Genomic DNA, 24,732 nt, shown 5'->3' with positions numbered 1-24,732 from the left:
CAGCATGCCATGTGTGGCAGACAAACTGAGCAGGACCAGGCAGACCCTCATGAATGGAAACTAGATCGGGGGGGGGGGGGGGGTCTTTCAAGATTTGACCCATCTATGGGGAATTCCTCAAGGTAGATCTCCTTGCCTCCTCTTTGAATAATCAACTGGCAAAATTCTGTTCCAGAACTCCATGCAATAAGACTTGGAAGACAGATGACTTGACTTTTCTTTTCTTTGGACAGGAATATTCCTATATGCCTTTCCATCCTAGCCACTAATACTCAGGGCACTTCTGAAGATTCAGATGGAATCCCCCAAGATCACTGTGTTGACTCCCTTCTGGCCCAGGGCAACCTTGTCTCTCCCTTCTTTTTGAAATGGCCAGGAGCAATTACCACAAGCTTCCTCACAGACTGGATCTACTCGGACAAGACCAGGTGTGTTTGTACACTGCAACATCACTCATCTTCAATTTACTGCATGGATGATATGATCTTAATTCCTTTTAGGCACTTCTTTTCTGAGGACATGCAGTAGGTATTAATGGAGATAGCAAAGCTTGCTACTAGAAAATCATATGTTAACAAATGGAAAAGGTTTTCTAGTTGGTGCCAACAATATAACCATCACCCAGTCAAGGCTAGCTGTTCTCTGATTTTAGAATATTTGTGTGTGTTACTATCCTATGGACTTTCCAAGTCTTTCTTATTCCTCTATCAAGGTTAATTTATTGGCCATTCCAGCTTGTCAGCCCATGGATCCTCCTTTTAGTGCAGTCTCATGTCAAAATGTTCTTGGAACAATTTTTGTATAAGAGGCTTCCTAGAAAACTTGTGGCCCCTCCTTAGGATCTTAATTTTGTGTTAGAGAAGCTAAAGCTCCATTTGGACCAGTTAAACTGGCTGACTAGAGATTCTTAATATGGAAAACAGCTTTACTGATTGTTCAAAGTTCTGTAAGAAGGGTATCCGAGTTGCAAGCTCTTATGGTAAGTCAACCCCATCTCATTTTCCACAAGAACAGGGTTTCTTTGAGAACTAATCCTTTTTTATGCCTAAAGTTGTATCTGAGTTTACTTTAAGCTAAACTGTTTGTCTTCACATTTTCTTTTCTGAGCCTAAAAATGAGGGAGAAAGGCTACTCCATACCCTGAATGTCCACAGCCAACTCGGGTACGATCTTGACAGACTTATGATTTTTGATCAATTGTTCATTTCCTGTGAAGGTAAGAAGAATGGACAACCTTTGTCAAAACAGACTACTGCCAAATGGTGTCTAAGGCTATTACCTTTTTTATGTTTATTATAACAAATCCATTCCAGGCAGGGGTCAAGACCCACTCTAACCAAGGGTCTCAACTTCATCTATAAAGGGTTGGATTCTAGAAGCAGTAACTTGGTCCTCTGTACATACTGCTACAAAGCACCATAAACTTTATTCCTTCTCCAGGTTTAGATCAAGGTTTGCTATGACCATTCTCCAGGGTCTCCTGGACCCTTCTCCTTCCACCTCCCAAATATAGTTAACTATAGTAATCTACCAATATAGTAAGGCTACTGAGGCAGTGAACAATGTGAATAACATAGAACTGTTGTGTAAGTTGAACTTTCCATAACAGTAGATGTTCAAATGATTGCTGTTAAACTAGTCATTCCTCCCCTCCATCATGGTGTAGACATTGATTTTTTTGTTGTTCCTAGCATTGTCCTTTCAGGGTTCAGCCTCCCTCTCTCAACTGGCAGGAAAGTTCTGAAGGGCTTTGCACCCAAACTTATCTTTTAGTCAGCTCATCTCCAGCTGCTTGACATTTTGGGCATGTGGAAGGAGCCCTGAAGCCTTGGAAGCTGGACAGCTGTTATATCATTGGGAGGATATAAACCCCATATAGCTAAGGCTACTGCAGCAGTGATCATTTGAACATTTACTGTTATATTAACTTCATCTTACACAACTATACTTCTACAGGATTTTTTTAGGTGCCCCATATATGGCATGACATAGCACAGATTTATGTATTTATTTATTTCCAGTTTGATAACCGGGGAGGTCCACTGGGCCCAGGGAGCCCGTTTTCAGTGGAGGCCCAGGGAGAAAAGCTCCGCATTACATACAGCTCATAAGCATTATACACTTGTAAAGTTATACATATAATTATACCAGAATTTTAGATTTATACAGTTAAATATAGAATTATGCATTTTGAAACAGAAGTTATTATACAGTTATACATAGATTTAAGCATATAGAAAACATAAGATTTGAGAGAGAAGGGCATTACATAGCAAGCATACGAAGTGGAAGAGCTATTAGCAAGGAGAGCGAGCAGCAGAGATTAGGGTTGGAAAGTGTAAGCATTAATTACAGGAAGCTGTTCACGGATTTAGATTTATAATGCGATTGACGCAATAGGGTCATCAGAAGAGGGAACAGCAAGAGTAAAGGTACAGAAGGGAGAACAGATAAGTGTAGAAGTTAAGGGAATTAGGTAGGAAAAGTACAATTGCATTTTCGGGCCTGAGCGAGGTGGGAATGGAGCTGGGATTAGAAGAGTTCAGAGTTTGAGGTGATTCTTAGCAGGGATGAAAGAGAGTTCCATTTTTTGGCAAGTGAGTGAGAAAGGAGAAGCTGGCCGTGGGGACGTTTAGGTTTATATACCCAGAGTAGGTTTTGTTGGGCAGATCTAAGGGGTCTAAGTGGGGTGTAGGAGGGTAATATGTTTGTTAGAGCACGGCATGCAATGGGTTTAAAGATTAGTTTGTGGGCTGTGATCAGTTGAAGGTAGTCATGATAATTATGAAGCTCTAGCCAATTTAGAATATGAAGAGAGGTGCAGTGATGAGAGGAGTATTAAGATTTAGTAGCGAATTTAGCGATTTTGTTGTAGCAGATTTCTAATTTTGAGGAGATGGAGTTAGACAGATTGGCTAGAAGCGGGGCACCGTATAGTAGTGATGGTAGTAAGTAGGTGGAGGCAAAAGTTTGCCTTGTGGACAGAGAGAGAAAATGGGCATTTCTATATAGCATGCCAAGCTTCTTGTGAGTTTTTTTAATGTTTAGTTGGACATGCGTATTGAATGTTAGGTGTTCATCAATGGTAACTCCGAGTAGTTTGGCAGAGGATGAGACTTCTACAGTGGAGTTGGCCTGGCTGATGATATTGAAGGATTGTTTATCAATTTGGAGATATCTTGAGTGGGAGAATAGAAGAATTTTGGATTTGTTGGCATTAAGGGAGAGATGGTTTTGGGGCATCCAATTCTCAGTGGTGGAAAAGGCCAACTGGGTTTTTGCCTGAAGCTTGGGGAGGCTGGGAGCAGAGCAGACTAGGGTGGAGTCGTCTGCATATTGCACTATTTTGGTGTTTGGAATCGCAGTATGAAAATCGTTGATAAATACATTAAAGAGCAGTGGTCCAAGAATGGATCCCTGGGGAACCCTGGTTGGGGTAGGTAGAAAGGTTGAGGTACCAGATTGCCATTTAACAGCCTGAGATCTGTCAGAGAGATAACTATGGAACCAGGTGAGGGATTGAGGTTAGAAAGGTGATTCAGAAGGTGGGTATGGGAGATAGCGTCAAATGCTTTAAATAGATCCAGAAGGGTAGTGGATACAAATTCTCCAGAGTCACGAGCATGACTTACTATGTCTAAGAATGAGAGAAGAGCAGTTACTGTACTATGGCCGGGGCGGAAGCCATGTTGGGTGTGGGAGAGGAGTTGATGAGGAAAGGCATGAGTTGCTGTTGGACGCATTTTTCAAGGAGTTTTGAAATAGGGGAGAGAATGGCTACAGGTCGGAAGTTAGAGATACTGTTATTTTTGCCTCCTTTGTGGAGGGGCAGGATAAAGGCGGCGTGCCATAATTTGGGGACGTAAGATTCCTGTATGGATCGAGTGATGAAAATGCTGATAGGGATGGCGATACCGTCTGCGGCTAGCTTTAGAAAGAGAGAGGGAATGTTGTCGGGGGCATTAGAGCAAGATTTACGTTTGGAGAGGAGGGATTTGATGAAGGAGGTTGAGACAGGTTTTAGCGAAAAAGAGGAGGGATGATTGGGAGAGGAGGGGTTTGAGGAAAGATGGGGGGGGGGTGGGAAGAAAGATCGGGGGGGTGGGAAGAGGAAGGAGGATTGAGAGGCGGGGAAGAGATATGGTTGGGGAAGGTCTTAGTGAGGTCAGCTATAGAGTTGGTAAAGGAGGAGTTAAAAAGGGAAGCAATTTCTGTGTCAGATTTATTGTTGTCAGGACAGGGGTTGGATTTCGCACCTGGGTGCAGAAGAGAGTTAATAGAGTTCCAGAATTGTTTAGGGTTTTTGGAGTGGATAGACTGTAGTTTAATGTAATAACATTTTTTATCTTTAGTAACAAGCTTTTTGGCAAGATTGCGGAGTTGTTTATATTTGAGAAGGGTAGCAGGAAGTTTATTTTTATTGTAAAGTCTCCAGCACTTGTCTCTTTGTAGCATAAGTGCTTTAGTGTCTTTTGTTAGCCACGGGGCAGAATTCGGTTTTATTCACTTAGTTCTAGTGGGAGCTTGGGAGTTAAGGATGCCAAGGAAGGTGGTGTTGAAGAAATCTAAGGCTTGGTCAAGAGTAAGAGTTTTTAGTTTGTCCCAATTTGTTAAAGTGTTTCTGAGAATATGGAAGGATTGAAGTTTGTAAGATTACGGGTGTGGATATATTGGTGTTGGTAAGGGGAGGAGTGGGTGGCTCGGTGGATAAAGGCAAGGAGATGGTCACTCATGGTGTCTGGTAAAAAGCCAGAGTGAGTGATCTTATTAGGGTGTGAGACTAAGATCCAGTCTAGAGTGGATCCTGGGGAGTTGTTTCTATTAGGTCTGGTAATGCCGTTTGTTAGTTGCGTGAAATTGAATAGATTAATTGAGAGTGAGGGATTATTGTTATTGATTCTATTCCAGTCAATGTTCACGTCACCTAGTATATAAGTTTCGAGTTTGAAGTTAGTTTAAGCCCATAAAAGGATGTTTTCTAGAGTAGTAATATTATTTCTAGGTGGGATATAGATGACAATAACACATATACTTTTGTAATTATTCATTTTGAGAGTTCCTATAACTAGTTCAGTGTTGTTAAACTGTGGAATAGGGTTTTGGTATGGACAGAGATTCAGTAGGCTGTTATAGATTAAGGCTACTTCCACCTCCTTTTTTGTTTAAGCGGTCATATCGGAGTGCCTTAAAGCCAGGGGCTACAATCTCAGAGTCTGTAATGTGGGGTTTAAGCCATGTCTCTGAGACAGCTACTATATCAGGCAGAGTTTGGTTTAGCCAAGCAAGGAAGAGAGTTATTTTGTTTTGTAGACTCTGGATATTGATGGTGAACAGCTTGAGGAATTTGTGGGTGGTGTTATTTGGAGAGGTAGAGAAAGCAGGGGTGGTAGAGGTTTTGGGTCCGGGGTTGGGGTGAATATCTCCTGCTAGTGCCATCCAATTAGGGAAGGGAAAGAATAGGACTTTTAATGTACGACTAATAGAAGGTAGGAAGAATAATCTCACTTTTGGTGTATGGGGCTTTAATGAGGATTTAAGGAGTTTTAGTTTATAAAAGTGAAGTGGGTTAGGTTGAACAAGAGATGGGGATATGTTGTGATAGTGATGAGCGATGGGGAGAGGATGGGGGAGGGGAAGAGAGTTAGGAGGGGAGAAGGAGGGGGAAGTTTATAGGTAGAGTAGGAGGTGACATTGTAGATGGTAGTTAGCAGAGGAATGCTTATAGAAAAGATGAGAAAAGTCGGTGAGAGTGTTGAGTCATACTTAAGTGAATTGTAGATATAAATAAAAATAATTTTTAGTTACTGTACTGGGCCCTTCAAAGTTAGATTCACTGACACATTCAGAATCACAGAAGCAAAATGTTCCATTCAGCACTGTTACACATTTTCACTAAACACTTTTAAGCAGAGAAAACACTAAGAAACAGACTGCATTTCCAAAATGTTGACATATGAACTTGCTTTCTTCGCATGTGCAGTAACAAAACTACTACTAAGTGAGATCTCAGTCACTGAATTCAGTTTAGAGAAAGTTCAGCAAAATTTAAACTGCTGTGCATCTCACTGATGGTATTTGCAAAGGGGGTTGTACAGTGATCTTCAAGCCAATTATTATATTTGGGGCACAACCTTCTGCATGGTGGTATAGCTGATTTTGCCTCCCACATAATTTTTTTTTTGTAGTCATGATGAAAGCTGTTTTGCTTTCATTAAAATAGTTTTCACTATGAAAGGGCTGCAATGCTTTTCATTTCAGCATTTTGATTTTGGCAACACCATATTCAGAGATATAACTTCTGTTACTTTGATACATAATAAAATACTGAGCACCAGACAATGGAACACAAGAGTACAAAGTGCTTTGGTATATATGCTTTTAGGTACTTTGCACATAAAAAAATAGCATCTCAGTTGGACATGCCACGCTCAATACATACTAAATAGATTGCAGGAAATTACATGTTACTTAACTAACTCTATATATCTTACTGATTATCAGTGAGTTATAATACAGAGAACTAATGATTAAGTATTACATTAGTTCTATTAATAAAATGTAATACTAAAAATATTCATTTTTCACTAGACCAGAATTAAGCTTCCACATAACAGTTTATATTGTTTTAGAAATAACAAAAGTAGACTAAGGAATTCAACAGGTATGTCATCAGAAACCAACCACTGTGCAGCTATACAACACCTTCTTACCTTTAAATAGGCAACAAGCTCCTCGCAGACCATTGACCCCCAGTTAGTTACAGTCATGTTCTTGGCATGTACAGGCAGCTGGCTGTGAATGAACAAGGCTCTTTTGATAGCACCTTTCTGTTTGAGTCTGTCCAACTGTAAATCTACTTGGAAGTCTGCCCATTACAAAGATAATTTAATCAGAGGGAAGAAGAAAGAAAAAAAGAAAAACATCAGTCAAATTCCACGACAGGAACTAAATAAAAAGGTTTATGCACTAGAATTATTTACATGGTGATACATTATATGGGTCATCAGAGTCAAGGCACTTGTTTTAAGTAATAATCTTAACAATTAGCCTAGCAGGATACATGGATCTTCCTTACTCCTTGAGTCATAATACTGCGCTGAACAGCAGTGATTTCACTCTAATCTCAAATAAAAAAGGGGACAGTCAACCATTACATTTCATTTCTATGCATCATCAATCAAACCTCAGCTGTTGGAAAGCAAAGCAAGAGTGTGCTGACAGTAATCAAGTGACAGCAAAAAGGCATACAAAGCTCTGCCATCCCATCTTTATGTATGCCTTCCTCTATATAGTGCCATAATACTGTAAATCAAAATAATAAGTTCACAGAAGATTCAAATGCTAACAGCTCAAGAGCCCTTACAAGCCTAGCCAGTTTTACCCAGATTTCACCCAATTTTCTATCCCTAGGGGAAAGATAACAAGGGTCAGCAAGTGAGGTTTTGACAATTTTTACAGACTGCCTCTGTCCATAAGGAACATAACTGTCACCCAGGAGTGAATTTGTGATTTTCCATCCATTGGTCTAGATTGAGCTTGAAGTTGGTCAGGGAAGGGCTGTGTTTCATGTGAACAGGAAGTCTATTCCAGAGGATGGGAAATCTCTGGAACACAAAAAAAAAAATGCCACTTGCTCCCCATCAGGGAATTGAACCCTGATCTCCCATGGGTCAGGTAGGGGTACCACTATGCTAAGTAGGAAGACACATGAATCATAAGATTAGGCTTCAAGTAAACTGAATCAATCATGTGGAGCTCGATGTGAGATGACAGTTTCATATATGTATACATGCATATATATATTATTGTTAAACATTTTCCATACACACTATTATAAAAGAACCTCAAAGCAGACTGTTGGCAATTTCAGTTAATCCACTTTCTATTCTTGGTAAGACCATTACAAAAAAAAAAAAAAAAAAAAAAAATTAAACTTTGCAATGATATTCTCTTTTCAGTGCTGAAAGATCTCATGTCAAAAAGTTAACGAGACTGAAATTTTGCTAACACTTTTTTCAGTATTTGCTCATTCTGTCACAGACTGCTTAACTGCACTAAGCAGATCACTCAAACATCTGTGAAAATGGTTAAGAACGTATTCTCTGAAATGAAGTGCCTTCAGAGGTAGTTGTATTGGCTTCCTGTTGAAATCTTGACAATTACCATTAGCGACTGCTGTGATACTGAAAATACAGGAAGGACAAGAGCAAATATCAAACGTCACTCTCCTCCTTTAAACTTCTTTTGTGCAGGGGGCAAGCCCACCTGCACCTCCAAAACTTCTATATAATCAGCTTGGAGATCATCATATCTTGGTAAAAAAGGAATACTCAGATAAGTGACAATCTTGGACTTAGTATATAGGCACATTTCGGGTCTGTGTCAGTGGTTCTGTTGCACAGAGGGATAAAGTCCTATGTAATTTAGAAAACATGGGATCAACTGGCTGAGTGCTACAGGAGACAGGAAAGATGGGCATGAGAGGACAGCCAATGTTGGCTCAGCCATCTCCAGCGGAAAGTGATGGCTAGGACCTAGCATACTAAGAGGTAGGCAATATGCACTGCACTAGCCAGGAACTTGGCCCCACCAAGCCACATCCACATGGTAACCTTCATGAGGCATGTGCAGGATCATGCACATCGACAGAGGAAGCCCCTGCCTCTTAAAGCACATGCATAGTAGCAGTCAGGGTATGAGTTGTGGCCAGCAGAAGAAAGCCTTGATTGTTGCCTGGAGGACTGCCTCCCTTGATAGTCTCTCACAAACAAGGAATGAATGGGCTGGTCATCTCATGGAAATACTGATTTTCAACAGCCAACTGGAAGAAAAGGACACAGAATAGTAAATGAAAAAAAAATCACTTATAACAGGCTAGTAATAAAAGGAAGACGGCATACAAAGTTAACACACCCAATGTACATTTACAAAGGAATCAGAGTAGATGGGTGCACAGTCATAAAGAAACAAGGAGAGAAAACTTGATCAAAAAAAGTGACCTCCTTTAAGAGATTTAGAGATTTACGTGATACTGACTCACACTTCAGCAACTCAGAATTTCAGAAACCAAGCAGTGATTTACTGCGTGCTGATACCTTTCTACCAATGACAGCAACATTGTGGAAAAGAACTTGTGAAAAGGCTAAAAAGGGTTAAACTCATTTACCAGTCCCAGAAAAAAGCAGAAACATTTGTATAAAAAATAAATGTCTTTTTTTTTTTTTGTCGCTGTTAACATTTAAATCTGAAAATGCAATAAAATATAAGTTGGAAAAATAAATAAATAAATGTGTGTTTAAAATTAATAATGATTTGCAAACAAATGTGACTAGGAAGGTTACACTTTTTACTGTAAAGCCGCACGCAAAAATTGGACATGTTTCTTCTGTACTACAATGTTGAGGTTTATGAGAAAAAAATAACTTACTGAAAGTACTGGACAGCTTTCCTACTGCTTTGGCACTCAAACAGAATTTAACTTTGAAACTGAAAAAAAAATAGATTGTTTCAATGTAAAAGCAAATGGTAACAGATTCAGGCAATTCACTGAACAAGATAAGACAAAATTAATTCATACTCCTTCCTTATGAGTTTTGTGAAACATGACATAGCTAAAGGTGGTGGATCACAGTTAATGTGCTTTACATAAGAAGAAGCAGATGTGCCCTGCACATTTCGCCAGGGTAGAACCTTCCTGTTAAATGCTGACCACTGCTTTATCCACAGGAGGATCTATTGTATCTGTATTCATTGTAATGCACTTGCTATTTGCAAGAGACTGATCAGCTGTTCATTTAAATTTGTACAAAATGTATATTTACAATGCATCATACCAACAAAGATATGCTCATGTTATTTCTTTGTGATAAACTGAAATCAAACTGCAGAATTAAAACCATGGACCACTTAATTAGTACTAATTGCACACACGAGTATTTCTACATTTCAGTCAGAATGCTTACTGCATAATTTATATAATCATACAAGCTTACAGAAACATACATCAGCCACTTCTTCGTGGTTTAAAACAATCACTGTACTTTTCAATCTCTAGCTGAAAATCTGTTTTCCTATTATGAAAGTTTATTTGGAAGCCACGGCATTCAATTATGAGCAGGAAAAAGTGCACAGTACCCACTGGCATTAAATACATCAAACAGCAAAATATATCTGCAGCAGAATTCGTTCATTTAGTAAGCAATCCATTAAAATATATTTTAAATGCTAAAAGGGATATACACATGTGAGACATTAAAAGCTTAATGCTTTCTAAACTGAAGCAGTCCCCCCCCCCCCAAAAAAAAAATAATGACATTTGCAATAAAACATGGTTTTAAACACTGATTTGAAGCTGATGCTCAACACCTCTCGCAAGTATATGGGACACCATCTCATTCCTCATTTTAAATTATCACATAGTTCAACTTTCAAAATCAAATGACGTTTTAACATACATTTTTTTTCTTTCATGACACCCATAAGAATAGTTGTGTAAGAACTTACCATAACCTTAGATGTCCCTCTCTTCCATGTTGCAGCATTCATAACAGTTGGGAGGTTGTTGTCTGCAGCACCGGACATCCAGCCAGTATACCAAAGTCTTAGGAGCAGGGATACATGCTACATTGCTTGTCAAGGCCATAAACTGACGTTGGCTATAAAAGTGATGTCTGCATGTACCCCCTTCAGAAATCACTGCCGCAAACAGTAGTACCCCTGAGGAGCAGGAAAGGGACGCTTTTCAGACTCAAAAATGCTACCAGGCTAAAGGAACCCAATAAGTGTATGTGTGTTTGGATGTGGAGAAGGAAGAGAAAGACACTCCAGATGGACAATACAAAGCAACAGGGGGCTAGAGCAGGGACTGAATACTGTAACATGGAAGAGAAGGACCTCTAAGGTTATGGTAAGTTCTTATACAACTATTCTATGTCCTTCTATTCTCCTGTTGCAGTATTCATAACAGTAGGGAGAGTACTAAAGCTTTGGGTATGAACCTGGGAGGAAGGTAGAGGGGCCTGGTCTATGAGACCCTGTAGAATAGACCTAGAAAACCCACATCTGGCTCTGGAGACCACATTTAGCTTGTAGTGCTTGGTAAAGGTAGGGACTGAGGACCAGGTGGCCGCTTCCAGTATGGAATGGTGGCCCACCCCCCTGAAAAGGCTGCTGAAGAGGCAGCTGCCCTAGTAGAATGCACTCTCACATTGGTAGATAAACCTTTCCATGAAAGGAATATAGTCTGTTTTGAAAATGCCTTCTCCAGGGCCCTTGGGTGAAAACAAATGAACAGCTGGTCAGACTTTCTAATGGATTTGGTCTTGTCCACGTAATACCTACGCTGTCTATGAACACCTAAGGAATGTAGGTGTCTTTCAGATGGATTTTGAGGTTGAGGTAAAAAAAAAACAGGGAGGTTAATGGCTTTATTCAAGAACAGCTCTCATTAACAACTTTAGGCATGAATAAGTGGTTAGTCCTGAGGGAGACCCTGCCTTTATGAAAGATGAGGTAAGGGGCGGGGGGGGGGGGGGGTTAGCCATCAAGACCTGGATTTCTGAGACCCTCTGGGCAGATGTGAGGGCTATCAGCAGTACTGTTTTCCAAGTACATAGTTTCAGTGATGCTGAGTGAGCTGGTTAAAAAGGAGGTAGTGAGTTTTTCAAGGACAAAATTAAGGTCCCATGAAGGCAGTATCAGTTTTTGAGGGGGGTCTGATATGGAGGACCCCTCTTAAGAATAGTTTTACCTCTAATCTGGATGCCAAGGGAGGAACCAAAGGGAGACGGGCGTAAATGGCTGACAAGTTTCATTTTAAATCGAGTTGCCGGCTACTGAGACTTCTCTGCATACATCAACTGGACATACTCTGATTTAAGTATATTTTCTGCACTTATTTAAGATTTGAGTGAGTAAATATTGTGTGTCTTGCATTCAGTAAATATTGTGTGTGTCTCTGAATCTCTGCAGTAGTTCTCCACCCCCCTCCCTGTTTCTTGTTGTGGTGTTAATCTTGGGTGGCTTTGGAACTGCCCGCCCCTGCTGTATATCTCTTTTTGCACACTCCTCCTGGACCCATCTCATTCGCTCACTCAACTGAGTACAGTGAGATCATATTTTGATTTTGGATACTCTTACCAGTCCCATCTCCTCTGCAGTGTACAGGGGGAGCACTTGGGAAGGGCATTCCCCTATAATATCTTAATCTGCTCTGTTTCCTCCATCTCAAAAAAAAAAAAAAAAAAAAAAAAAAAAATTTTGCACTTCATCTGCCTTACTGTATTTGTGTTTCTTCCTACTTTATTACCTTATTTTGCTTTTGCCTCTTTTAACATTTTAAAGTGGAACCTGTGTGTTGAGAGACAGCCTTACAAGACTATCTGAAAATATATAGAGCTGAGTATATTTTTCTGTATTATTCTTTATTATAGAGCTAAATTGTTGCTTAGATTTACATTTTTTACATTTATTTACATTTTACATTTGTTGACCGGGCTAGTCCAACTGGATATATTTCCATTTTCAGTAGAGGCCCGGGGAGAAAAGCTCCAGCATAGCACAAAATGAAATATCCAATTGTATAACAAATAAAATAATAAGTATTTGAAATAAAGAAGAAGGTTATTAAAAAGTACAATACTAAGGTGAGTATAAAGTCATACATCAGTCATGTAATCGTATGATACGTGAAGATACACTACAGTTCATTGTAGTTAACATAAATGCTTGTGGTTATATAAGTTTTACAATGACCAGATTTTAGCATACAGAGGGGTATGTAGAGTATGATTATTTATCCATAGGCAGTAAGAAGATAAAAATAGGATAGGTAGTAGATTAATCTGGGTTAGTGCAGGGGCATAACCAGAGTGATTTTTGGTGACTTTTTAGTTTTTGCTTAAAGAGTGACAGTGAAGGTAGTAGTGTTAGGTCGGTAGGTAGAAGGTTCCAGTGTTTCCCAGCAGTATTGGAGAATAGGCTGTCGCCTGACAAGTTATTGGACTTACTTATGCTAGCACGTAGTTTGCTAGAAGAGCGTAGGGAATTTAGATTATTATAAGGGGTAATGATATCTGTAGTCTTACTGTTCTGCAAATATACAGAGATCAGTATATTTTTTTTGGTTTTATAATTTGCACTCTGATTCCTCACATCTCTGTTGAAACTGGTTTCCCCACCCCCCTCACTGTTCTTGGTTGTAGTTTAAATTTGGTGGCTTTTGCAGTGCCCGCCCCACTGTAGATTTGATCTAGGACACTCCCCCAATCCCATCTCTTTACCGCATTCTACCTAATAAACTCTTTCTGCACTTGCTTTTAGTCCTTTTTAATTTAATTACATTTTTTTCAAACTGTGTGTGGACTAATATTGCTACATACTCAAGTGTGCCAGCTTACACTGCATGTGAATTGTTTTTACTACTGTTTTTGCTACTTTTCTGAAAAAAAAAAATTATCTGCATTTACTGTATTTGTGTTTCTTCCTACTTTATTTTGCTTTTGCGTCATCTTAAAAATACTCAATTGTATTTATTACTGCTTGGTGTATCTCATTCTAAGCCTTTTAGTTTAAGCACTTGGGCTTTAGACCAGTTGTTTTACATTAAGAAGGTTTGTGGTCTGCACTGTGGTGGCAGAACAAGTAGCTTACATCCTTCTAAGTTGGGAACTGCTGATTGAGGGCTCAGTGTCTGTTATCCTAAAAGTGCATTAATTCTGGTTTAAGCACTTGGGCTTCAGGCCAGTTATTTTACATTAGAAGGGTTCGTGGTCTGCACTCTTGTGGGAGGAGAGGCTGGACTCTGCCCTTCTGAGCTGGGAATTTCTGGTTAAAGGCTTATAGTGCCTGCATATTTGAACTGCTTCTTACTGAAATTGGTACATCTTGTTTGCTGTAGCATAGACTAGATCCAGGCGTGCTGAATCTAGCTTTGTTTGTGTAACTTGAGCACTAATCCAGGCATTCTTTAAAGTATTCAATTGTATTTATTACTGCTTGGTAGTAACTTGATTAAAGTGTAGCTATCATTCTAAGTCTTTTGGATTAAGCACTTGGGCTTCAGACCAGTTGTTTTACATTAGGAAGGTTTGTGGTCTGCACTGTGGTGGCAGGACAGGTAGCTTACATCCTTCTAAGTTGGGAACTGATGATTGAGGGCTCGGTGTCTGTTATTCTAAAAGTATATTAGTTCTGGTTTAAGCACTTGGGCTTCAGGCCAGTTATTTTACATTAAGAAGGTTCGTGTTCTGCACTCTTGTTGTAGGAGAGGCTGGACTCTGCCCTTCTGAGCTGGGAATTTCTGGTTAAAGGCTTATAGTGCCTGCATATTTGAACTGTTTTTTACTGAAATTGGTACACCTTGTTTGCTGTAGCATAGACTAGATCCAGGCCTGCTGAATCTAGCTTTGTTTGTATGCTGCTTGTTTGTTTGCTTGTTATTTCCCTGAAACGCTAATTCCACCTAAAACGCGGCTTTTCAGCGCTTCCTAGTGATATCTGCATTGCTTACTGTACTTATTTCCTTGTTTCACTTGAAAGAAAGTTACTGTTTGTCATTTTTGCATTGAAGTTACCTGTAACACACTGCATTTAAGTTACCTGGCACTTGCCCACTAAAGCAATTATATAAGTCAGCACTAAAAAATTAAAAGCACTACACCCTCACAAACTCCCCTTGAGTACCTTGTTCCCCATTAGCCCTTTTTTTTCAATTATAAAGGAATTCCCAATACTATTCTAGCATGTCCAAAGGTCAGTTGTCAATCTCCTCTCCGGTCCAGCTGGTGAATCTGGGAATCTTGAGGCAATGTTACAATTGCCTCATGTACACAGACAACCCTCTCCTCCTCCCAACAAATTCCAACACATGTGAGAGATGCAACCATATAGCCATACTAGAGGCGAAGCTCTCTCAACTCAGTACTGGCGTAACCAGTCAGGAGAAGGAAACCACACTCACTACAATTCCAGTCTCACAGAGACCTACCACGACAGCAAACCAAACACATAAACACACAAAAACATACTCGGGAGGCTCTAAATAAAAATCTGTCTAAGCAGCAGAGACCTCCAAAGCAGACACCCAAGCAACCACTACCCCAAAACAAAACACGTACAACACATAGCTCACAAAGCCAGTGTGCTAAACAGTCACAGCCCTTAAGGCTAAGCAACACACCTGATAAACTTGTAATAGGTGACTCTATTGTCAGGCACACTGACGTCCCGCTCACCAGGCTGAACAAGGAGAAGGTCACGGTGAGCTGCCTGTCGGGCGCTAGGATCCGCCACATAACACAAGCACTCAGGTCACTCCAAGGCAAGTACAAATATGACTCAGTCATTGTCCATGCTGGTGTGAATAACCGGAGACGTACCTCCCTGGACTACATGAAGAGACAGAGGAGCTCTCTGAGCACGTAGCCTAGGCCAGTATGACCCTGACCTTGAGTAGCATCTTACCCTCACCAAGAATGATGCCACAATATGAAGACAAGATGATCAATTTCAACAATTGGCTTAAGCATTGGTGTCATTCAAAGGGGATCCAATGCCTGTCAGCCTGGGATGACATGCTCGACAAGCCACAATGCTTCACTAGGTACGGCTTGCACCTGTCACCCATGGACTTTTGGATATTGGCAAACGCTCTTGCTACCCCCATAGTGCCTTTTTTAGGCAAGGCTCAAAAGACAAACCCACCTCTATAGGCATCACAAGGAATAAGAAACAAAGAGTAATGCTACTCAACGCCAGAAGTCTAAACCTCAAGATGCATGCACTCGAAACTCTCCTTAGCATGGAGAAAATCGATATCTGTGCAGCAACAGAAACCTGGTTCAAGGCTCCCGAGAGCACCCCAGCACTACCAGGTTATACCTCATACCATGCTTTTTGGCCCATAAACTTGGACCAAACCACAAAAGGAGGGGGAGTATCAATATTCGTCAAAGATACCCACACCTCCAGGTTGGTGGCACAGCACAAAGCATCAGAGACTATCCATGTGCAACTAACAGTGGGTAAAACTGCCTTCCAGTTTATAGCCTGTTACAGACCACCCTCCCAAACCCAGGAACCCCACTCGGCCTTCCTGAGAACACTGGAAAATATGAAGGTCTCTCCAAACACCATTATATTGGGCGACTTCAACTACCCAAACATAGACTGGGAGCATTACTCTAGCTCCAACACCCTAGCCCAAAGGTTCCTAGAATTTATAAACTCAAATGCTATGGAACAACTTGCTACCACTCCCACAAGAGGGGAAACATACCGGACCTGATCATCACCAACATGGGGACTCTATGCTCCAGACCAGAAGTGTATCCCTCTCATTGGTAAGATCAGACCATAAACTAATCTCACTGGATATTCACATCCCGACTCCACCCCCTGCCCTGAAAACCACAGTGAAAACCTTCTCTAATGCAAATTTCACACTCCTCAAAACCGAGGTGGAATCCTTCAAAGCCCCTGGGCCTGTGGAAAATATGGCCCAGACCGCAGAATCCTTTATAAACGCATTCTATGAACACCTTCAGGAATGCATGGATCATGCAATCCCAAAAAACCAAGTTCCAATCTTCCAAAGGCAGACGTCCTGTCTGGTGGACCCCAGCCATAAACAAACTATACAATAGAAGGAGGAAGCTACTACATGATAGAGCAAAATCCCAAAAAGGGAAGGCATCTCTGATCAGTATTAGCAAAAACCTACGGGCACTCATAAAATCGTCTAAGGCAGCTTAGAGAGAAAAATTGCACAGAACACTAAGGATAATCACAAGGCTTTCTTTAGTTATGTTAGGAACCTGGTTGGGAATTCCCAGATATGCTCAGAATTAGTCCAAAATGACAAAAAATACACCGAACCCACAGACATTGCCAACATCCTAGCTGACAGGTTCAGCGCAAACCCCCTCCCACCAAAAGGGCAAATATCTATCCCAGCAGAGTGCGGCCCCCCTGACATCTCAGATGCTCAGGTAAGAGCTGCCCTCTCCAAAGCAAAAAACACAGCATCAATGGGACCAGACTGTGTCCCGGGCTGCGTCCTACATGAACTCCAAGAAGAGCTAAACCCAAACATAAAACTACTGTTCAATCTCAGCCTTACTACAGGATATGTACCCAAAGAGTGGCGTACAGCAACAGTGGTCCCTCTCCACAAAGGTGGTGCCTCAATAGCTATGGAAAAGATCATCATGGACCTCATAAATAAAGATATTGGGGACCTACAGACACTGGATCCTACCCAGTTTGACTTTGTTAAAGGCAGATCCTGCCTCTTAAACCGGGATGATTTCTTTGAAACAGTCACTAAGGCTATTGACGAGGGGAAGGTGGTCCACACAGCCTACCTGGACCTCGCATAAGCCTTCGATACGATACCCCACTCGGGCATTATAGATAAGCTCACCAGCTTAAATATAAACCCCTATGTCACTAGATGGGTTGCAAACTGGCTCAAGGACAGAACCCACATGGTTAGGATTGCTGGAGCCATGTCAGACTCCAAACCAGTTACAAGTGGCGTCCCACAAGGCTCAGTCCTGGGACCTCTCTTGTTCGGTATATATTTCTCGGAGGTACAGGCCAACACGGAAGGACTGTGGCTGACCAAGTTTGCAGATGACTGCAAACTGGGTGCCATAATCGACACTCCAGCTGACACAAGCATCCTCCAAAAGGGCCTCCTAGAAACAGACAACTGGTGCCAGAGCCATGGCCTCAAGCTAAATGCTAAAAAGTGTATAGTCATCCCCTTTGGCAAAAACAAAGTGCCCACAAATTACCACATAGGTGGTAATCCATTAAGAACAGAAGAAGTAATTAGGGACCTGGGGACCCAAGTTGATAGCAATCTCTCATTTGACAACCACGTGGCCAAAGTGGTTAGAAAAACATTTTATATAGCCCACCTAATCATGAAGGGATTCACATCTAGATCAGGGGAGGTCATCGTGCCTCTTTACTCATCCCTCATCAGGCTCATAATTGAGTACAATGCCCCTTTTGGGATGTACCTTACCAGACACCTGCAGCAACTGGAAAGACCCCAAAGTACCTCACCAAGAGGATCAAAGGGCTCAAACAGATGCCATGTGCTGCCCGGTTAAAGAAACTCCAGCTCTACTCAGTGGCATACCGCCTGCTCAGAGGCGATCTGTGCCTGACGTATAAAGCCATGTCCAAACCGGAATTAATGGACATGCTGCATCTCAGAAAATCCAAATCCCATCAAGCTATGTGCTCGAGAGACTTGAACCTCATCACTGAAATAAATAGGACATGCTGGAGGGACAGATTCATAACACAGTGGCTCCCTTCACTCTGGAATAAAATCCCAGTCCAGGTTAGGCAGAGTCCCTCATTGACTCTCTTCAAGAGGAATCTTGAAGAGTGGATGGGAGATCGTAGGTTTACTCTGGGTATCACTTCTGTGTCACTGTTAGACAGAGGCACAGTATACTAACCCCGAAAAAGGGCATAGCAAAATTATTTTAAAATGGGTGGCGAAAGCCAAACACACCCTGGCTAGGCTTATAAATGCCATAGGGCAGATAGCCTAGTATGAACCTATGAACCTAAGTGTACCTTCACAGAAGAGTAGGTCAGCCCTGAATGAAGCAGTTAACACAAGTAAGAAAGGACCATACATACAGGAATAAGAAAGGGGTCCTGTTTTTTCTTCTTACACCACCTGGAGAATTTTTTCCATTTTGCCACATAATTTCTCCTGGTACTAGGTTTCCTGGCTTCTGTCTTGTGTGAGTAGGTCAAATCAGTGGGGTGACTTGTGGTAGCTGCCCTTGGCTAGTAGATGAAGGGAAAGCCAATGCTGTCTTGGCCAAAAGGGAGTTACCAGCAGGATTTTTGGTTTGTCCCTCTGAATCTTCAGAAGGACTCAGAAACAGAGTGAAGGGGGGGGCATAAAGATACATCCCACCCAAGAAAAGAGAAGGCATCCACCCCTCCACACCTGTGGATGTGGATCTTTTGTGGAAAACAGAGGCATCTGTCTCTTCTGGGAGGAGGTAAACAGATCAGCCTGAGGAATACCCACTTGTGAATGAGATCCAAAAACACCTCCCTGTGAAGTATCCATTCGTGGGAGGGTGCAGAGGTTCTGCTGAGTGTCTGCCATCACATTCTCTGCTGAGGGAATGTACATTGATTGCAGGTGAGTGTGCAAGTCTGCTGCCAGGAACCATTTCTGAATTGCCAGGCTGCAGAGGGGATAGGACCTTGTCCCCCTACTTGTTGATACACCACAGGACAGTCATACTGTCTGTGACAACTTTTAAGTTGTCTGGTAGTACGATGGGATAGAAGGTTTGCAAGGCTAAGAGAAGGGCCCTCATCTCCTTGATGTTGATGTGATCCCTTTGTCTGAGGGAGGACCACTCTCTCTGAACTTTGTTTTGTTTGTTGTGGGTTTGCAGGACTGCTCCCCAACCCAGGTCTGAAGCATCTGTGAAGATTTGTTGTGAGGGTGTGGGAATTTGCAAAGACAAACCCTGGTTGAGGCGTACGGCTGTAATCTACGATTGCACCTCTTTTTTTCAGGCATTCGAGAAGAGGAAGCAGAGTATCCAGGGGATGAGAATGTTGGTTCCACCGACTCCTCAGTACCCACTGAAATTTTCTCATATGCAGCCTTGCTAAGGATAACATGGGTGTCAGGGATGTCATATGGCCTAGGACCCTCAAGAATTCCCTGGCTGTTAAGGTTTGGAAAGAGAGGAGTGATTGGAAGTAATGCGTGATGGCTTCCACCTTCGGGCATGGAATAAAAGCTGCCATTTTATCTGTATTTATTCTGCATCCCAAGAAAACCATGTCTTGGATGGGCATCAGGTGAGATCTGGTTCACAGAGAACCCTAGGCTTGATATGGGAATTGGATACCATGCCTAGGTGGTGGTGGAGGGTATGGCAATCCTGGTGAAGTATCAAGAGGTTGTCTAAGTATGGATATATTTGAATGCCATGCACTCTGCATAGGTTCATAGGTTTATACTAGGCTATCTGCCCTAAGGCATTTATAAGCCTAGCCCAAAGTTTTGTGGCTTACGCCACCCCTTATGTTAAAAAATACTGTGCCCATTAGTTTGTTGTGCCTCTGTCCAGCAGTGACACAGAGATGATTCCCGGGGTAAACCTACGATCTCCCATCCACCGGTCAAGATTTCTCTTGAACAGAGCCAGCGAGGTGCTCTGCCTCACATGGACCGGGATTTTATTCCACAGCATAGGGAGTCTCTGGGTGACAAATCTATCCCTCCAGCATGTCCTATTTATATCCGTGCTAAGGTTTAAGTCACTTGCTCTAGTGGATCTGGTAGATTTGGATTTTTTGAGGTGGAGCATGTCCATTAATTCCAGGTTGGACATGGCCTTGTATGTCAGGCATAGGTCACCTCTGAGCAGGCGGTATGCGACTGAATAGAGCTGGAGTTTCTTCAGTCTGGCAGCATATGACAGATTTTGGAGTCCCTTTATCCTTTTGGTGAGGAACTTTTGGGGGTCTCTCCAATTGCTGCAGGTGTCGGGTGAGATACATCCCGAATGGGGTATTGTACTCGATCATTGGTCTGATAAGTGAAGAGTACAGGGGAACAATGACCTCACTTGATCTGGATGTGAATCCCTTCATGATCAGGTGGGCAATGTAGAAGGTCTTTCTAACCACTTTAGCAATGTGAGTGTCAAAAGAAAGGCCACTGTCAACCTGGGTCCCCAGGTTCCTGATGACCTCTTCTGTGCTTAATGGATTGCCACCTATATGGTAGCTTGGGGTTACCTTATTTTTCCCGAAGGGTATGACTATACATTTTTTGGCATTTACCTTCAGGCCATGGCTCTGGCACCAGTTATCAGTTTCCGTGAGACCCCTCTGAAGGATATCTGTGTCCGATGTACTTTCCACTATGGCACCCAGTTTGCAGTCATCTGCAAACTTTGTCAGCCATAGTCCTCCTATGTTTGCCTGTACTTCTGAGAAGTAGATGCCGAACAACAGGGGCCAAGGACTGAGCCCTGTGGGACACCACTTGTGACCGGCTTGGAGTCTGACATGGCGCCAGCAACTCTAACCCTGTGGGTTCTGTCCTTTAGCCAGTTTGCAACCCATCTTGTGACATATGGGTTTACATTTAAGCTGGTAAGTTTCTCTATAATACCCGAGTGGGGTATTGTGTCAAAGCTTTTGCAAGGTCAAGGTAGGCTGTATGGACTGCCTTTCCCTCATCAATGGCCTTGGTGACTGTTTCGAAAAGTCGACCAAGTTCAAAAGGCATGATCTGCCCTTGACAAAGCCAAACTGGGTCGGGTCCAATGTCTGCAAGTCCCCTATGTCTTTGTTTATGAGTTTCATTATGATCCTCTCCATAGCTTTGCAGACCAGGCTTGTTAAGCTTATGGGGCGGTAATTACCAGGGTCCGTAGAGGTACCACCTTTGTGGAGTGGGACCACAGTTGCCGTACGCCACTCCTTGGGCACGTATCCTGTGGTAAGGCTAAGATTAAACAGCTGCCTTATATGCGGGTTTAGTTCCTCGTTGAGTTCATGTAGCACACAGCCGGGGACACCATCCAGTCCCATTGATGCTGTGTTTTTAGCTTTAGAGGGAGCAGCTTTCACCTGTGCATTTGAGATGTCTGGGAGGCTACACTCCGCTGGGATAGTTATCTCTCCTTTTGGGGGGGGTGAAGTTTGCACTGAACCTGTCTGCCAGTATGTTGGCAATGTCTGTGGGTTCAGTGATTTTTGTATCATTTTGGACTAATTCTGCGCATATCTGGGAGTTTCCACCCAGGTTTCTAACATAGCTGAAGAAGACCTTATGATTGTCTTTTGAATCTATTGCAATTTTTCTCTCAAATTTGGCCTTGGATGATTTTATGAGTGCTCGTATTTTTTTACTAATAATGATCAAGGGTGTCTTCTCTTTTATGGATTTTGCTCTATCATGTAACAGCTTTCTCCTCTTATTGTAAAGTTTATTTATGGCTGGGGTCCACCAGACTGGACGTTTGCCCTTGGTGGAAAGAGTCTTGGTTTTATTAGGGATTGCCTGATCCATGCAGTCCTGGAGGTGTTCGTAGAAGGCATTTGTAAGGGCTTCCGCAGCTTGGGTTGTGGTTTCCACTGGCTCGGGGGCCTTGAAGGATACCACACCAGTCTTGAGTAGTGTGAAGTTTGCTTTAGAGAAGTTCTTCACTGTGGTCTTTTTTGTTTGGGGTGGGGGCGGGATGTGGATTTCCAGTGAGATAAGTTTGTGATCTGATCTCACCAATGAGGGATATACTTCCGGTGTGGAGCATTTTGTCCCCATGTTTGTGATGATGAGATCTAGTATATTTTCTCCTCTTGTGGGAACGGTGACAAAGACTGGGGCTAAACACTTTCTGAATACTCTGGGGCTGTGGAAAGCACAAATGGCAATGCAGAAAATTGAACATGCAAGGAACCCACTGAAAAGTGTAGAAACTTCCTGTAGTTGGGGTGAATAAGGATATGGAGATAAGCATCCTTCAGATCCAGGGATACCATGAAGGCTTGGTACAGAATGAGGTGTAGGAGGTGATGCAAGGTGAGCATTTTGAAGGTAGGCACCTTAAGGAATAGAATACAAACAAATCCAGGACTGGCCTCTAAGGGGCATCTTTGCTTGGAACCAAAAACATCCTGGAGTAAAATCCCTTGTTTGTCTTTTTCTGGAGGTACTCTTTCTATGGTGCCCTGAGCTTGAAGCTGTTCTACAATTGGGGGGAAGAGATGAAGCTGATTTGTGATTATTCCTGAAAAATCTGATGAAGCTGATTTTTTTTCCTGAAAGGGAGGAAGTGCCCAAGTCATAAAGTATCCTTTTCTGGATGATGGAAAGGACCCAAGCCTCTGAGGTTATTTTCCACCAGGAGTGTAGGGAAAGGGTTAGGCAGAGGGATAAGGGAGTGGAGTTAGGTAAAGGGTTTGAGTCACAATGGAGGAGCTCTGTCCTGGTCAGCCTGCCTCTGAAAGGGAGTTGGGGTGAAGGCAGAAGTTTGTTTAGGAGTGGAATATCTCCTAGGTTGCCTCCGTCCCTTGCCCTGTTGGGTGTTGGAATGAGATGATTGCCTCCTAACAAAGGAGGTCCTTTGAGGGTAGTTCCTATGATATCTAGGAATAGGAGAGACTAGCAAATGTTTAAGATTTTGTATCTCCTTACCCTTATCCTGTAGGGATTTAAGGAGCTCTGTTGAAGCTGCACTGAAAAGACCCTTATTACCAAGAGCTGCATCTAGCAATATGGTCTGGACATCCACAACCTGAAGCTGCAGATTTGGGGGTGCCTCTACAGCATCATAACTGCACTTCATGGAGTGCCTGGTCACCTGAGTGATGGAAGACATAGGGAAGGGAGTTGTGGCTTAGCTGGAGAATCTGGCACATCTGGAATGAGTGCAGAGGCTTTATATAGGGTATCTAAAACAAACCTAACCATGTGAATTTGATAGTTTAGGGCTCTGATGGTTAGAGTAGAAGTAGTACACACCTTCTTCCCTAATCTAGCCATAAATTTGCTGTCCTTGTGAATGGGAAACAGAGAGGTGGAGGGCAGCTGTCTGGATGATTTATCTGCTGACACTGCAATGACAGCAGGGTCTGTGGGGGAGGGGGGTTCTTGAATAGGAGATGTGTATCCAGATGAACCTTACAGAATCTATCTGGATGTTTTGAGGCTGGGGACTGAGAGTCAAAGATCTGGGATGCCACCAGTAAAGCATCATGAAAGGCTGGGAGCAGAGAAGGGACTGCAGATGGAGAAGGCTGGTAAATCTGCAATAATTCAAAGTATCTCTTTTTGGTTTCAGAGACATCTGAGACCTGCCATTTAAAGTGTTCTCTCATCAGGGAAATGGTATCCCCAAAGGACAATTCCTCTCCTGGAGACTCAGAACTAATGGAACCCTCTTCCTCAGGGGTAAGGAAGTCCTTGGGTGATTCTATCTGGGAGCAATAGGTAAGAGATTCATCAGAGGAAGAGACTTCCTCTTCAGAATTCTCTATGGCCTGTACAGGAGGAGGGGCTGGAAGACGTACCTGAAACGGGAGAGCTTGGAAGCCCCTGAAAAGATTCTGGGAAAAAACTTCCCATCCAGGAGCTGGTTGAGCTTCCTTGTGCTGCCTATATTTCAATTTCTTTTTCCTCTTCAGAGGAGTAGTGGGATGTGCTGACTTAGAGGCCGATGCCTAAGAGGATGGAGGGAGTAGAGTAGTCCCTGCTGACGTCCTGAGCCATGGTTCCCCTTTGCCATCATGGACAGATGACTGATCTACCTCAGTGAACATACTCTGCATTTCCACTGAACTGGCTTCCACCAAGATTCCCAGTTCTAGCTGTGAAACAGATGACCAATGAGACCCTGAGCTAACATCTGCCTCGAGAACCTCACGGGACTCCTGAGGTGCAGCACGGATGTCCGGGCCTAACTTTCTTGGCCTTCTACCAAGGTGGCTCGTTGGAGGTGCCTACCTCACCCTCCATGTCTAGCGCTAGACACTGGAGCCTCTGATTTTCTAAATAAACCTTTAATGTAGCCAGACAGCTGGAAAGCATTTTAGGTACAAATGACTTGCAGATATCGCAAGACATATGGTCGTGGCCTTCACCTAAGCAGAATAAACACTTTTCATGCATGTCCTTGTGTAGAATTTGTCTTCCACAAGCACACTTCCCCTTCC

The 24,732-nt window shown here is 42.5% G+C and overlaps 1 protein-coding gene across 1 annotated transcript in view; it reads right to left on the bottom strand.

The window, feature by feature from the left end:
* Positions 1-24,732, bottom strand: part of ITGAV (integrin subunit alpha V) — a 1,332,605-nt gene that overhangs the window by 418,322 nt on the left and 889,551 nt on the right. Inside the window, exons 17-18 of the mRNA XM_044075123.1 lie at positions 9,428-9,486; positions 6,711-6,865 (exon numbers count right to left, since the gene is read on the bottom strand). Coding sequence (XP_043931058.1) covers positions 6,711-6,865; positions 9,428-9,486 — 214 coding nt within the window. The remainder of the gene's footprint in view (positions 1-6,710; positions 6,866-9,427; positions 9,487-24,732) is intronic.

The sequence above is a fragment of the Protopterus annectens genome, chromosome 6.part0, assembly GCF_019279795.1.
Source record: "Protopterus annectens isolate FY-2018-M chromosome 6.part0, PAN1.0, whole genome shotgun sequence".
NCBI lineage: Eukaryota > Metazoa > Chordata > Ceratodontiformes > Protopteridae > Protopterus > Protopterus annectens.
This window is presented reverse-complemented; position numbering and strand designations above follow the sequence as displayed.